Source organism: Dendropsophus ebraccatus, chromosome 11, assembly GCF_027789765.1.
Source record: "Dendropsophus ebraccatus isolate aDenEbr1 chromosome 11, aDenEbr1.pat, whole genome shotgun sequence".
NCBI lineage: Eukaryota > Metazoa > Chordata > Amphibia > Anura > Hylidae > Dendropsophus > Dendropsophus ebraccatus.
In genome coordinates this window covers 61,489,806-61,505,601 of record NC_091464.1, presented here as the reverse complement: position 1 = coordinate 61,505,601, position 15,796 = coordinate 61,489,806, and the positions used below count along the sequence as shown (strand labels likewise).

At 40.6% G+C, this 15,796-nt stretch overlaps 1 protein-coding gene across 1 annotated transcript in view; it reads left to right on the top strand.

Moving 5' to 3' along the window:
• The window catches only part of SIM2 (SIM bHLH transcription factor 2), a 41,384-nt gene extending 27,434 nt beyond the window's left edge, over positions 1–13,950 (top strand). Inside the window, exons 2-8 of the mRNA XM_069944918.1 lie at positions 616–701; positions 1,487–1,686; positions 4,783–4,889; positions 5,987–6,134; positions 7,480–7,648; positions 8,048–8,447; positions 12,323–13,950. Of these exons, the coding sequence (XP_069801019.1) occupies positions 616–701; positions 1,487–1,686; positions 4,783–4,889; positions 5,987–6,134; positions 7,480–7,648; positions 8,048–8,447; positions 12,323–13,041 (1,829 nt within the window). The 3' untranslated portion in view covers positions 13,042–13,950. The remainder of the gene's footprint in view (positions 1–615; positions 702–1,486; positions 1,687–4,782; positions 4,890–5,986; positions 6,135–7,479; positions 7,649–8,047; positions 8,448–12,322) is intronic.
• The last annotated feature ends 1,846 nt before the right edge of the window (positions 13,951–15,796 follow it).

Genomic DNA, 15,796 nt, shown 5'->3' with positions numbered 1-15,796 from the left:
TGCCTATTCCGTAGTGTGAACGGACCCTTGTTTAACTACTACACTTGTTTTTATATCCCCTTTGATATTCACCAGAAGACAAATATGTGAAAAAAAGTTATTCTAAGCTGTTATTATTATGTTATTTATTCCTGTGGATAATGAATGGGAAAGCCAATGGATTTGCTCCATGCGGAACAGCCTTATTAAGTATGGGGCAAATCCTCCAATGGGATCACAGCACATAAAACACAGCACATCTACGGCAGACATAAAATGCTGTTATGTGTAATTTTGCCATGGATCCCCTAGTAAATTCATGGACATATCCTTGGCTATTTTATTGCCTCTGCCATTACTGTGTCTATCGGTTCATTCCAGAAAAGAGTCTAAAACTCACTCACTATTCTATGGAGATGTAGATTTCTTCATGTTCCTCTCCCAAGTCTCCAAGCATCCCAGTGCCTACTAGTAACCTATGACAAGGTCACACTCTCCTTCTCCTGTGCTGCACCTGGTCCCTGGAATGCCTTGCCCAAGACCAGCGTTTCCTTAGCCCATCTCCTAACCTTCACAGGTTTTTTTTGCCTTGTTTTGGGGGTAACATATTAGTTACTTGCATTTCTGTCCTTGCAGAATATGAAATTGAACGGTCGTTCTTTCTGCGAATGAAATGTGTTTTGGCAAAAAGAAACGCAGGACTCACATGCAGCGGATACAAGGTGAGTGTAAAGAAAACCTATAGACGCATGAACACGCATTAACAATTGCCGTCTCGAGTGGACACATAGCAGCAGGTACACATGATATTCAGTCTACAGCCAGTTTGTGGGACAGTAAGTACCAATCTGAACGACAACAAGCTACTTCCTGTCCGCCATATTATCTTTTATGGGCCTAATATTGCTTTCCCTTGGTCAGACCTTGCATACTCTGCCTTAGCTCTCCCTGCCAGTCAGTCCCAATGATTGAAATGAATGTAGCCCGAGTGTGAAATATCTAACCAAAAATATATATACGATAGGTTACTTCTTCTCCAATTTAGATGTATTAGAAATCATAATATCGAGCAGTCCAGGGCATAGCTGCTTAAATTGGTTCTGTCACTTGTAAAACGTTTGTTATGTTGAAGAGTCATGAAAAGTTGGGATCTGGGTGTTCAGACCCTGACTGATCGTTATATAGAGGCATTGTATTATATGACTGAGTTGTTCCTGTATTGTAAGCCTAGGGGTCTTTGTCAGTGCCATTGATGGAGAACAATGGGACACTCTTATACCCTGATCATGTCTCATGGATATGTCAAAAAGTTCATTAAAGCAACAGATACATTATATTTTTTTTTTTAACAAAACACCAGTTTAGTTGTGCGCCCTGATACATACACTGCCTCTGAGAAATCTTTTACTCATGTAATGTTGGGGTATCATGGGGTTTAAAGGATATACAATAGTGCCCAGTTGGTCTGTTTAGTGTATATGTGATATGTTTTATCTTTATATGACAGGTGATTCACTGCAGTGGGTATCTGAAAATAAGGCAGTATATGCTGGACATTTCTTTATATGACTCCTGCTATCAAATTGTAGGGCTAGTGGCTGTGGGTCAGTCCTTACCCCCGAGCGCCATCACAGAGATCAAACTTCACAGTAACATGTTTATGTTTAGAGCAAGTCTGGACCTCAAACTCATTTTCCTGGATTCAAGGTAAGACGCTACGGGAGACTAATACCCTCTAGTAAACCAAAATGTACATCCTTAGGGTATATTCACACGAACGGAGTCCGGCAGGTCCTGGAAGTTCCCACACACTATATACTCGCTGCGGTCTGAACGACCATAATGTATGCTTACAGCGGGGGAGCCGGGCAGGAGCAGAAGGGGTGAAGGGCAGCAGAATTACATACTCGCTGCGGTTGTTCAGACCGCAGCGAGTATATAGTGTGTGGGAACTGCCAAGACCTGCCGGACTCGCTGCGAGTCCGTTCTTGTGAATATACCCTTAAGCTGGGTTCACACTGTGTTTTTGCAATCCGTTTAACTTATCTGTTTTTAATTGGCTACTTTTAACGGACAGAAAAACGTAGTCAACTTTACTTTTGTGTAAGCTAAAAAAACGGATGCGTTTCAATCCGTTATTTTTTTTTTTTATTATTATGGAAGTCAATGGAAAAACGGATCCAAATGACACACAATTCCATCTGTTTTTGCATCCATTTTTTGCATCAGTTTTTTCCATAAAACGCAGTTTGAACCCAGCCTTACACTTATAACTCCAGTCAGTCACTATGGGGGAGATTTACGAAGCGTACGCCAGAGGCATACGCCAGGGAGAAGGTACAGATTCACCCCTTTTCCCTGACGTACATCTCCCGTACGCCCTGCTCGTCCGATGGGGCTTTCGGGGGCGTGATAGGGTGGGGAGGAGGCGTGGGTTCCTCCCGCACCTCATTTATCATGATTTACGCCTGCCCGCAGGTGTAAATCATGATCAAAATCTACACCTGTTTGTACACCGGTCTTCGTAAATCCCCCCTATGTGTTCATGATCTTATACACAACAATGCTGTATGCATGGTTCTTGTATGGTGGACAAGCAGGCAATTAATATGTCTAGGCAGTGCAATGTTTTAGGGGAGAATACTGCCTGGAATTTGTATAAAATCAGATGAACACAGACAGAGTATAGGCCATTATGGTCACCATGTAGGGTTGACTTATGTTGTCCCTGGGGACATTTATTAAGTCCGGGCGTTTTCTGCGCGGGGGGTAAAATTGTCCCCGCAGCTCCGACAGTAGGGAGATTTATGTAGAGGCGCACTGCCTCTGCATAAATCCTGTGCGCACCAGTGTGTGCGCAAGGAAACCTACACCAGTTCAGAGCTGGCGTAGGTTTCCTTATTTTTCGTTGCAAAAAATGATAAATGAAGCCAACCCAGAATTTTCTTTCTATAAATGTACACAGCCTATATGATTCTCTTCAGCTTGTTTACACTGTCCTCTTAGGCCCCCATCTGCTATCTCAATTAGTCTTTAATCTCTTCCCATCGAAAAAATAAAATGCACAAAAAGCATATAGATGTACTTACCGACCCCCTACTGATTGACACCTTTCCAACTTGTCTATGCTGCCCCTAGTCCCAGATTCAAAGTTTTCTTAGCATGTATTGCACTTCAAATCCAACTACTAGGTACATTCCCCTAATATTTGCTCACCACTGACTCGATCTGCTTCTCCTTTGCACAGTATCTATCCATCTCCTATCTATCTATCTATCTATCTATCTATCTATCTATCTATCTATCTATCTATCTATCTATCAGTGTCTCCTTTCCCCTATACTACTCAGGAGAGGCTGTCGTTTTCCCGCTTTTGGTCAGGTGATCACTGTGTGATGTCAGTGGTGGGCATGGTTACAGAATAAGTGTTACAGTTTGCCTGGCAACAGAAGAGACAGAGATCATGTGAGCTCTGTCTTAGAACTGAGGGGGAGGACAGAAGAGTGGAGACAGAGTGGAGCAGAGTGTGCTGCAGACAAACAGACCAATTCATGTAATAGAGTTATTACAAAAAAGCTTAGATTATAGGTGGGGATTGAACAGGGTTAAATCTTTCTTAACTGGAGTTTCCCTTTAACACTAGAGACTCTGACTTAAGTTTTGTCTGAAGTTTGTCTGAAATCATTGCCACCTCAGTTCTCTGTGTGGGGTATTACAATTTAGCATCATTCACTTCAATGCAAATCCCACAACCAAACTGAGGACAAGAGTGGTGCTGTTTCTGGAGGAAAGTTTCAATGTTTTTCTAAGCCTTGATATAAGTTTCACAGTAGTTACTATGGGTGTCAGGCCTCCTGTGGTGCTCTCTTGAGCAGGGATGGCTATTGGAAAAGGTTGGGTTTGGCACCATGTTACAGACCTGTAAACTAAATCTGTAATATAACTGTTTTCACAAGCCCATATTTTGCTGGAATCTCTCTCCACTCCTCTGTTTTCAATGGAGACTGAACAGTCTAAGGGCCGTATAAGATGGCCTGATCACTGAAGTAAACGAAACATTTACTGAGCCTATTACACGTCTTGATTATCCTACAGCAAGGGCTGCACGGACATCGTTAGTGATGTCCGTGCAGCCCTTGCTTTAAAAGTGTAAAATAAAAGTTCATAATTACCTATCCACACTCCCCGGTGTTCTCTCCGCTTCTCCATGCTCCCCGCAGCCACTGCTGAAGGTTCTACACCAGTCTTTCAAGTGACGGGCCGCTCAGCCAATCACTGACGTTGCAGCGGTGGCTGCGGGGAGCGTAGAGAAGCGAAGAGAACACCTGGACAGAGGTGATGTAAGAACTTAAATTTTTTTTACACATTCATCAGTTGTCGGTAACTACACATAGCGATGCACTGATTTGGCAGATTATGGTTCCTTATAATAGGGCCCTAATCCCAACCCTAGTCAGTCCCCAGGATGAGGATACATTGAGTGGTTTTCTTTGCCAGATTTCCAAATGTAATGAAAGAAGCTGAAGCATTCAGTGTTTTTGTTTCTCACCATCCTAATAATAAAAATAAAGCTCATCCAATAAATATAATCAGTTTTTGGCTGCAAACATTTCGCACCAGTATCAGAGTTTCAAAAGTCTGGAACAATAAAAGAAAATTTTGTGGAAAAACAAAGAAATATTTACTCCATCCTTCCAAAGTGTCCAGATGCTGCATAGTTTGCTGTAATGTATTGATAAGTTGTAGGCTGAGAAAAAAAATGTTTATTGAAAAAAATTCTCAGTTCTCCTAATTCTTGTGCAGAGTAGCTGAATTAACCGGTTATGAACCTCAAGACCTCATAGAGAAAACTCTGTACCACCACGTCCATGGTTGTGATGTATTCCACCTGAGATATGCTCATCACCTCTGTAAGTATCAAATTATTACTGTTGCCATGCTTTAAAGTGGGGGGGGGGCCATATGCAGCCCATAATGCTATTCCGTGTAGCCCACAACCATCTGGATACAGTCATGTTTGTCTTTAATGGCTGCTAACAGCAGAGATGGGCAGAGATGCCGAGCTGTTTGGGTTTGTCAACGTTCTCCGAACCTGAACCCTTGGCTCTCCCTTGCTGAAGAAGGTGGACGCAGCCCTAGGGAGTCCTGGAAAATATGGGTAATTCTAACATGTAACTTAAACTGTAGGGGTAGCACACAATGCAGGAGCGGGGACATCTAAGAATTAATGGTCCACTGTGGTCATATTGAGAAATAAGGACCTCTTGACCCCTGTTTAACAGATGGGCAAGTGGCTCTATCCATTGTAGTTCATGACTAGAGATGATTGAGCGGGGCCAAAGTTTAGGTTCGTACGAACCCGAATCATCGGCATTTGACTCCCGCTGCCTTCCCGTACTGTGGGAAAGGTGGTGACAGCTTAAATACCGCCTGGAAAACAGGGATTATAGGCTGTATCCTTGTTTTCTGGCGGTACTTGGGCTGCCTCCACCTTACCCAAGGAACGGGAAGGCAGCGGGAGTCAAATGCCTAAACTTCGGCCCTGTTGGATCATCTCTATTCATGACAGCTGTTAAATACTAGGTTGTTGTTGTTGTTGTTGTTGTTGTTTTTTTATTTTACAACTTCCATTTTCTGCATTGGAAAACGCTACATTGCCTACTCCTCCCTGGATTGCCAAATGGGGGATAAGGGGGAAAGGTCACCATGTAATTACCTCTTTTTCCTGTGGGGGGCACTGCAGAAATTGGACACTTTATGCCAGTTTAGTACTACAAATTACAGCTGCTTGCTGGGTATTTAAAGTCTATAAAACATGGAGATATATATATTAATCAAAATAGAAATTTTGTATGTATGAATGTAAACATCTGATCTTTTTTAAAGTTATTTTACCCTTTCATGATCCCTGAAGTTCTTGCAGATGGTCTATGTATATGTGTGATGTATTATTCAATTGACCAGTAAAATCTGATATTCAGTGGAGTGAATTTTTGCTTTCTTCCAGTACTGGTAAAAGGCCAGGTCACCACCAAATATTATCGTCTGCTTTCCAAACATGGAGGATGGGTGTGGGTTCAAAGTTATGCAACAATCGTCCACAACAGCCGCTCTTCTAGGCCTCACTGCATTGTTAGCGTAAACTACGTTCTCACGTAAGTATCAGCTGGGATTCTGAACATCTATTTCTATCTATTATGTGACAAAAATAATAAAAATCGCCATATAGAGGTGTCATTAGGAAGTTTGTGGGCTTAGATCAGTAAGGCTAGGTTCACACTGCGTTTTTGCAATCCGTTTTTTTCATCCGTTTTTTGCAAAAACCGGATGCATTTGTGTGCATACGTTTTGATCAGTTTTTTCATTGACTTCCATTGTAAAAAAAAAACGGATCCGTTTTTTTGACGGACACAAAAACGTAGCTGACACTACTTTTGTGTCCGTCAAAAAAAACTGATCCATTTTGATCCGTTTTACCATGGAAGTCAATGGAAAAATGGATCAAAATGGATGCACACAAATGCATCCATTTTTTTCATCCGTTTGCAAAACGGATTGCAAAAACGCAGTGTGAACCTAGCCTAACAAGACTGTCACCGCCCCCTTTTATCACATGTAATTTTGGTGAACCTATAACTTTTTTTAAAAATTACTTTTAACTTGTTTCTTACTTTCCCAATTGTAAATTGCTGTAGAATATGTTGAAACTATGTGAGGTTATTAGGGTATTATTACTAAAAATGTATAACAGAAAAAAAACACATAGTGATGATAAAATAATTATTAAGGTGGAAAGAGAATTCCAGAAAGCTCAATCCTGAAAGCATTTAAAAAATGTGTATTCAGCAGAGACGGGTAAGCCGTATCATATAAACAGTGCAATCAATCTGTAATTGCCAAATCAGACACTTGCCATGTAATCTACATGATGTGCAAACATATGACGCAATAGGAATTCAAGTATTAATTCAAAACATCCTACCAACCAAACCCTGGATAAAAAGGGGCTACGGGCTCTGCACGTGAACCACATTCTGATCAAACTGTATAAGCCAATCTGCCACTTTACAGCAACCCCATAATCCACCCTCCACTAGTGATGAGCAAAAATCCATTTGTCAGGAACTGACTTTGCTCCCTATTCCGAAAAAAAACTTGGCCTCGTCCACATCCAAATTTTGTGAAATGTTGTCAGGAGCATGGACGCTGGTTAAAAACAGGAGTTCCTGCTCCTGAACACTAAATGAGGAGACATACCCTTTATGCTTCCCTACTCAGTGTGTGGGGCCACCTTGAGTTAAGTGGCTATGCAGAATGCATCCTCAATTTGCACTTGCCTATGTGTCCAGCACAGCAAATGTTAACGTACACTGTATGTTTTGTAGCTCAGTGAATGTGCAGGAGCAAGGCACCAAAGAAAGTACCTACAGGAACAAGAACACCTTTCAAATGGCAGGAGTCCCTGCTCATGTATACTTTGCTTTTGTCCCTTCAATGCAGAGATATAGAATATAAGGAGCTGCAGTTGTCCTTGGAGCAGGTGACTGTTTCGAAAGCCACATTTCCCTGTCGGAGCTCCATGACTACCTCACAAGAGGCACGGAAGCCCACCAAGCTGAAAGCTGCCAAAGTCAAGACAAAACAGGCACGATCCAACCCCTACCCACAGGTAAGTGTGGACTGAGTCAAGCAAGGTGGTCATTTAAAGATCATATATGGCAATCTCCATTTGGTTCAGTAGAATCTTGAAGGGTCCAGACATAGGGGGAGAGTTCTCAAACTAGTGTAAAGTAGAATTGTCTTAGTTGCCCCTAGCAACCAATCAGATTTCACTATTCATTCCTCACAGAATTTTTGGAAAATAAAAGGTTGCTAGGAGCAACTAAGACAATTCTACTTTACACCAGTTTGATAAATCTCCCCCATAGTGTATTAATACCAGTGGCTAGGATCCCGATTGATCAAGCATTAATGGACAATCCCATAAGGAGGCTGCCAAGGTTTTAGTCCCAAAAGCCTTATACAAAGAACAGTTTTTAATGTTATTCTTATGATTTTTCCTTTGCAGCAATATGGTCCAATCTATGGCGAAAAGTTGGACTGTGCTCAGTTTGGAAACTGGAAAGGAAACTCTGCAATAAACTCCACCCCTAACCAGGAGCCGAACAGCCATACAGAAAACAATGAACTATTGTACACCCCGACCTACAGCCTGCCATTCCCTTACCACTACGGACACTTTTCAATGGACTCTCATATGTTAAGTAGCAAGAAACAAGGCGTGCCTTCTAGATTTGGGCAGTCTCAAGGGTCACCTTGTGAAGTAGCAAGATTTTTCTTTGGTACGTTACAGACTGGCGGAGAGTGTCATTGGCGTTACTCCAACTCAGTGGTGCCGAATTCACCTCCGAAAACTTCTCACAGTCAATCAGACCAGATGCGTCATAACCTTTCCCAGAACTATGATGGTAAGTTATTACTCTGATGGTAAAAAGATGTAGTGTATGGCACGCCCCAGTATTATTGTATGTTCTCTACAGGATTTTAAAGAGGTTTTCTGGGCTCAGGACATCCTAAGGATAGACCATAGTTCTACCGAACAGCTGTTCGGTAGAACTATGGAAATCCACACTACTTATTGAATGGGCCTGGACGCACTGTGCCAATTGGTTCAGCTCATCCTACCTATTATTTCTCTTTCAATAAAGTGTCTGCCATAAATACAGGTGGTGCCTCTGCCATTATACCCAGGAGGTGGAGAACTTTGAAAAGAGGAGTTTTAGGTTTGTGTCTTTCCCACCACATAAACTCTTTGTCGTGCTGGACTCCTTGAAATGTTCAACATGGCAGCACTGTACATTGACAGCCTCACAGTACAATCCAAAATGCAAGACTTGTAGGGCCCAGTATAACTGCCTTATAAGAATGCCAATAAAACCTGCCACACAGTAAAATTCATAGTGCCTACAGTATATATATATATATATATATATATATATATATATATATATATATATATATTGCCCATACATCCTAATATACTTCCTCATTCACAGGATATAATTAAAAGGATTATCCCAAGATTATAACTAACCACCTATCCACAAGAATGTGAATCCCTTATTGCCCTAGGAATGGAGCAGGAATTAAAGGGTCAAAATCTGATCAATATCAAATTAATGGGGTTCCAAACACTGGGGGGGGAGAACTGAGGTCCCTTGTGCTTCCAATGAATGGAGCAACAGTTTGCATGCTTAAAGGGGTATTCCACTCAAACATAACTTTTGATATGTTGCTGCCCATGGTGAGACTAACAATTTCATTGTAGTCTTCTTTGTAATGCCAGAAGGGTTAATCGCTGTGAGTTCATTAGAAACTTGACCTCAGAATAATCCTCCGAGTGTTACAATGTTACAGATAAAGCCTGCCATTGCCTTGTTTACATCAGCTGTCTCAGAAGGGAGAGAGGACGAGAGGGAGACAGAGAGAAAAGCTCATACACAGATTTTTGTGTCTTCAGCAGAAAGCAGCATCTCAGAACTGGAGGAAGGAGACTAAATAGATAATAACAAGTATAGAATGAATTGTTAGTCTCTCCATGGGCAGCACCATATGAAAAGTTATGTTTGAGCGGAATACCCCTTTAAGCATGCAAACTGTTGCTCCATTCATTGAAAGCACAAGGACCTCAGTCCCCCCCCCCCCAGTGGACCCCCATTACCTATCCTGTGATGACCCCAAATAGTTGTCACAAAAGAGTGCTTGTACAGCTTTCCCTCTCTTGTTCTGACAATTTTCCCTGTTTGGTTAAGGAACAGAATGGCCCTCTAAGGATGAACTGAAGGCAGTCTTATGTAAAACCTTGTAGACTCCACATAACACAATGTACACTACCCAGATCTGTGTTAGGGGAAGAAAACTACTGGAAAAGAATCTTTGATGTTTTTGCAGAATACGAGAGCTTGGTTTCTTCGTTGTAGTAGTTTTGTTTTGGGAACTGGAACTAGGCTTGAGAATAGGTGTTCTCACTCCCCTGGGTAAGCTAGGACTAAATATAAAGTTCCAGGCCTCTTAAAAGAGAGGGTTGGACCTAGCTTTGCAGGATTTGGTCTAAGCTAGAAAGAGGTTGAGCCTGAGAGACAGATTGAAGCTGTCGGTGGGAAGGTCAAGTGACCAAAACTCCTAGGAGTAGCTAAAACACTAGGAGTAGCTAATACAAAACAATGTTAGCCCTTGCACTTCCATAATCAGTGTATGTGGTACCAGCAATATTTGGCAAAAAAAAAACACCGTATACAAGTAAACTTACAATACTCAGACACAAGTTCAGCAGCCATACTACAACAGTACTTTTGTAGCTTTGGATGTAGGTACCAGGACACTGCACGTCACCACTTTGATAAAGAATTCACATGAATGCTGCATTGGGTAGCTTGGATATGGATTGAATGGAGTCAATGTAGGTTTAAAACAATATCTGGATGCAAAGCATTGAAAATTAGCTGTAAACATCCAAGTATATGTCTTCTACAGCAGGCATTTCCAATTGGAAAATATTCTGAGCAAACGTAGCCATACTATCCCATGCTTCTCCCTTATCTGTATGGAGACAGAAAGTTACACCAGTCTACCAGCAGCTGTCATGTAGCTTACGCTTCCTGTCCTGATGCCTATCATTAGAGAAGGAAGTCTATGTGGCTGGAGGACTACATTGCAGGTTGCACAAGTGAAAGGATTTTTAGGCCCTCCTAAAGTGTTTACCTTAGTTCCTGGACAATTCATCATAAGGGAGAGAGGAGGACACATGACGAATACATTTGCCACTAAAGGTTAATGTTTGACTACAATGCTGGAGAAAAAAATGCTTATTCCAAGATTTAAAAAAAAAAAACAACTCAATATCCATCAAGCTTCTGAATTGTTGTTATGACTTCCCCAAACATCCTATGATGTAATTGTGGATGTGAAATGTAAATGTAAGCCTGCATTATGTCACACAAAGCTTCCCCGGCCGATGTTGTGGTTTCTGCGGCTTGATGGATCGGTAAACCCTAAGAAACAGATAAAATGCAAATAGCAAACAGACAAGTTTGTTTTGGTTAATAGTAATCTTAAATGTTCATTTCCTTGGGGGCTGGTTGGGTGTAAACACATGTAGATTATATTCAGAGAGGGCTGAAGACTTTGTGATAATGTGTGTAATAATAACTCACACCTTTTACTAATTGCTTCATTGTGTTATGTCTGGTTCACACTTTGCAAACAATGAAAATAGCTCACTGTTTTATATATAGCTCCTATGCTGACCTATGTGTCTCCATGGTTACAGACTACAAACAAACCCTGTGTAGTCTGATCCTGTAGTCATACTCTACATCCTATGATATGACATCTTATCTCTCTGCTTTTAGGTATATATATATATATATATATATATATATATATATATATATATATATACACACACATTTTTAATAATGATCATTTGGCCAACAGTTATCTCTCCTGTGCTCTCCATAGAAATCAATGTTTGGCATGGGTGAACGTTCATGTGGTTCCTTAGGGGAGGGGTAAGCTGTCTGTCATGGCCCACCCTTCTTTTTAAAGATATCAGTGGAAAGTCAGGACACCCCCTTACATCTTTTGCTGTCAGCTTACACCACTGGTGGCTGGAGGGCTAGGCCAACTTGAGTATAAGGTCTATGGGTGCCTATACAGCAGGGCAGAACAGCGTAGCCTGTGAATCATGCCAATATAGTAGGAATATCCTGACCTCAAGAGGCTTCCCAAAAAGTTGCAAGCATCAAAAACTGATATGCCATTGACACAATGGTTTGCAGTTTTCTTTTCTGCTGTAGAGAAACATTGAAGTTTTGTGCGCCCTTGGACACCCAGTAATTTGAATGGCCATTATGTAATGCTCTTATATGTATCCTCTTATGACAGCTAATCACAAGGGAATTTAAGAAGAGGTGGTCAGCTACTCTTTGTGCCAGATTCATTGTAAAAAGGGGTCCACAAACTCTTTAGTGTCCATATTCAATGGTGCAGATTAACTATTGACACATTTTTAGTGCAACTAGCTCTACACCAAATGTATTATATTTAAGGCTTTTATGCATCATGAGACTTGTGCTTGAGATGATAAACCATGAAAAATTCTGGTGTAAACTTAGACAAAAGACATACAATATTTGGATACATTTGGAGCATTCTGAGACTGTCTAATCTATGTTTTCTAAGTATTAGACAATTTTAGTAAATCCTCTCCAATGATTTTTTTTTTTTTTTTACTTGCTGCATTGTTTATATTCTTCAACTAACTTTATTTTCTTGTCACCAGCATCCAAAAGGTATCCGACAGGAGACAACACATCAGATGGGTTCACAGGATGTTCTTCAGCATCATCGAGATCCAACACCCGTTACAAAGATGAGCACTATGGTTCAACAATGAAAGGCAGCAAACTGGAAAACAGAGGAACTCCAACCTATCACACGGTCAAAGAAGAGAACAAGATGGACTTCAGTCGATACCATCAGGAGAAGATGGCTGTTAGTGAGAAGCACTTTTCAGATCCCTTAAACAGTTCTTTTTTGCCCAAATCAGAATGTCTTCACGCCAAGACTGTAGGACATGTAAACCATCTGCTGCCAAGGCCGGTGGTCTATGAGCAGACGCGAAGGATCTGTATGAAGGAGCCCAAATACGGGCATGTCAATCTACGTCCAACTGGATATCATGAACTAGAGCACTCTGATAGAACGTCCACCAAACTTACTCACCATAACCCTGAACATGAGCACTTCAAACCCCGTGGCCAGATCCCCTACGTACCTCTAAATTACCACCATGTGTTATCCAAACACGGACATTGTCAGCCATCACCATGCACAGAACGAGAACACGGGGCGGAGAACTATGGCTATTCCTCCGAGGAAGTGAACTCATATATCTACAAAAACCAAAGTCCTTCATCTATTTCTTCTCCCGAAAGTCACCGAGAAGCTGCACTGCCCCATTATATCGGGACTTCAGTCATAATAACTAATGGAAGGTGACATTGGTCATTAGAGTTTTGGCTTTGTGATGGAAACTGGAATTATTTACAAAGAAGCATGAGAAAGCCCGGTGACCAGTACTTACCGAGCTGAACTGAAGGTCGTGAAAGGACAGACCTGCGTGTTCTCTTGGCAAGCCATATGTAATAGAACCTAAAAGGTCAGAATTATACAACCAGCTTCAGAGCAGCATTGTTACAGATTAATCTCTGGTGTAGACTGTGCCATTTGAGAAGTAATGTGCCAGATCATATTTTCCTCCTCTCCACTGCTCAATGAATAAAGAAGGGCAGCGGCCGAGACGCACAGTTTCAAATTTAATTATATGAAGGAAACTTTTTTTTTTCATCCCCTTAAACAACCTAGCTCCTTTAATCCCCTCTACCAGAAAGAGAATTTGAGCGCATGACGTGACAGATACAATGTCATGAATGTAGGGCGGCTGAAATTTTTCCCCTTTAATTTTTTTTTTGTACAGCCGGGAGACCCAAAGCTATATAAATTTCATTTCATAGACATATTAGGCAATAATCCAAATTAAGGTGGCACAGGATGTCTGAATTTTAAGTATTCCCAAGCTGTATAGCATAAGAAAATATTGGGATGTACAACCTTAAATTATACCGGCCAAAAAATTTAAAAAAATTTTCACTGTTAAACCAGACAGTGGGGGATTTGTCTGTTCACTTTATAATAACAATTTTTCTTGGCAGGCAATAAAGTACCAAAGACATTATTCTAGGGACAGATCTCTTCTGTGGCTTTAAATCCCATCTGCTAACAGAACATTTAGAAATCTGAACAAGGTAGACATGACCTAAACCGGTAAGATGATGTATTAGGACTATGAAGGGCTGACTATGCAGCTATTAATGTGCAACATTTTTAATAATAAAATAATAATCGTCTTTGTGGATATTAATAATAAACCAAAGACAAAGAATGGCGTCTGTGTTCTGTTTTCTATGCCTTTTTATATGATTACTGTGGTGGAGCAAAATTCCTCTAATCCACCAAACCATCGGTGTCACATGACTGCACATATCAGAAACATTCGATTTTTATTAATAAACATATACGTAATAACCTTACAGCAAACATTTAACTATAAAGCACTACACAAAAAAGAATAAGAAAAGCCATAACACTTAAAAAATTTACTACTACATATTATACATACATAAGAGCCAAAAAGTAAGCTAAAAAACCCTACAATATAAATTAGGTCATCCAAAACTGAGATATAGCTTCTAATGATTAGGTTAGATTATTAATACAATATCAAAAATAATTACACTATTACTGCTTTAAAGGTTTCATGTCATCTTAGTGGGGAGCTAAAGACCAACGTATTTTACATGTGCCCCAGCTTCCTCAGGGGTCAGATTATATTCAGCATGAATGGGACACAGTAGGTGCTGGATTTGTTGACATTCTGAATTATTATATGTTGATATCTGACTGCTAAATGAGTCAGGAGGCCCCTTTACAAGTAAATCAGGGAAATCAGGGGGTTAATTCGATATTATTTTAAGCATATGACCAGCTTTATTTTTCTGAGAAAGGATTTTTCGGGTAGAAGGACCCCGATATGAAAAATGGCTCAAAATATCCCCCTAGGTTTTGATCAGAAAAAAAAGTATTGTTGAAATTTAGTTAAAACTTTTTTTTTTTTTTTATTTGAGGGGGGTTGTTTTTCCTTACAATTTAATCCTGATATATTCTCCAGTTTAGTTTTTTAGCTTCTGGTCAAATATTGCAGTATACTTTTGGGGGTTTGTCATGAGTCATCCCTCATTGACACATTAGCCTCTATTATATTACTAATTCAAAAATGGCCGCACTTCTTGTTGTCTTTTATGCAAAAAAAAAAAAATGTTCTTAGCAAATGTGAACAATAATATTATCTTTACTATATTAGTACTACGGTATATCGGTAAGGAAATGAAATACATGAATTTCCTAAACAGGCCGTATACTTGGCCCCATGAAACACAACTATGGTCATTGTCCTAAATGACATACTGTATTAGATGCCCACATAAGTGACATGTGACCAAACTGCAATTTGCTCATTTTCCTCCAGTAACTTAGATTTGTCTTTATGTTGGAATTTGACCTTTATCCATGTAAATGAGCCGGAGGTGAATGGAAAATACTTAATTACCACAGAAAAAGTCATGTATTAACTATTCACTGCCCTGTGGAACGTATAACACAGGAGAGTGTAGACTATCTGACACAACATTGCTGCATATACCCATGTAGCAGAGCTAACCTGTTACGTGCAGATCTATTTTATGTCTATGGGACGGTAGGTTTTGTTCAGTGGGATAACAATCTACAGTATGTCAAGATTATCTATCTATTACATATCTACTACCACCTATCTACCTACCTATCTATCTTTCTATATATCTACCGTGGCCCGGGTGCTTAGGTGGTATACAACAGGTGGGCCCTGGTGTTTTACTGGGGCAGTTGGTTGCTTTGTGACTATAGTGTTTCTGAAGAAACCCTCAAAATCCTCAAACTGAATAGAAGACCACCTTTTGCCAAACCAGCTTACAGACTGTCAAGTTCGGTAGCATGAGTCCCAGGCTTTAACAACTGGGCGACACTAAGTCCTCAAGATTACCTAAGGAAGTCAAGCAGGTACCATTAGGATACTTCGGCTTAGGCCCTTTGCCTTACTGAGGATCAATCCCTTGTCTGTAGATTGTCCTGACTAAGGGTCCTATTACACGGCCCGATC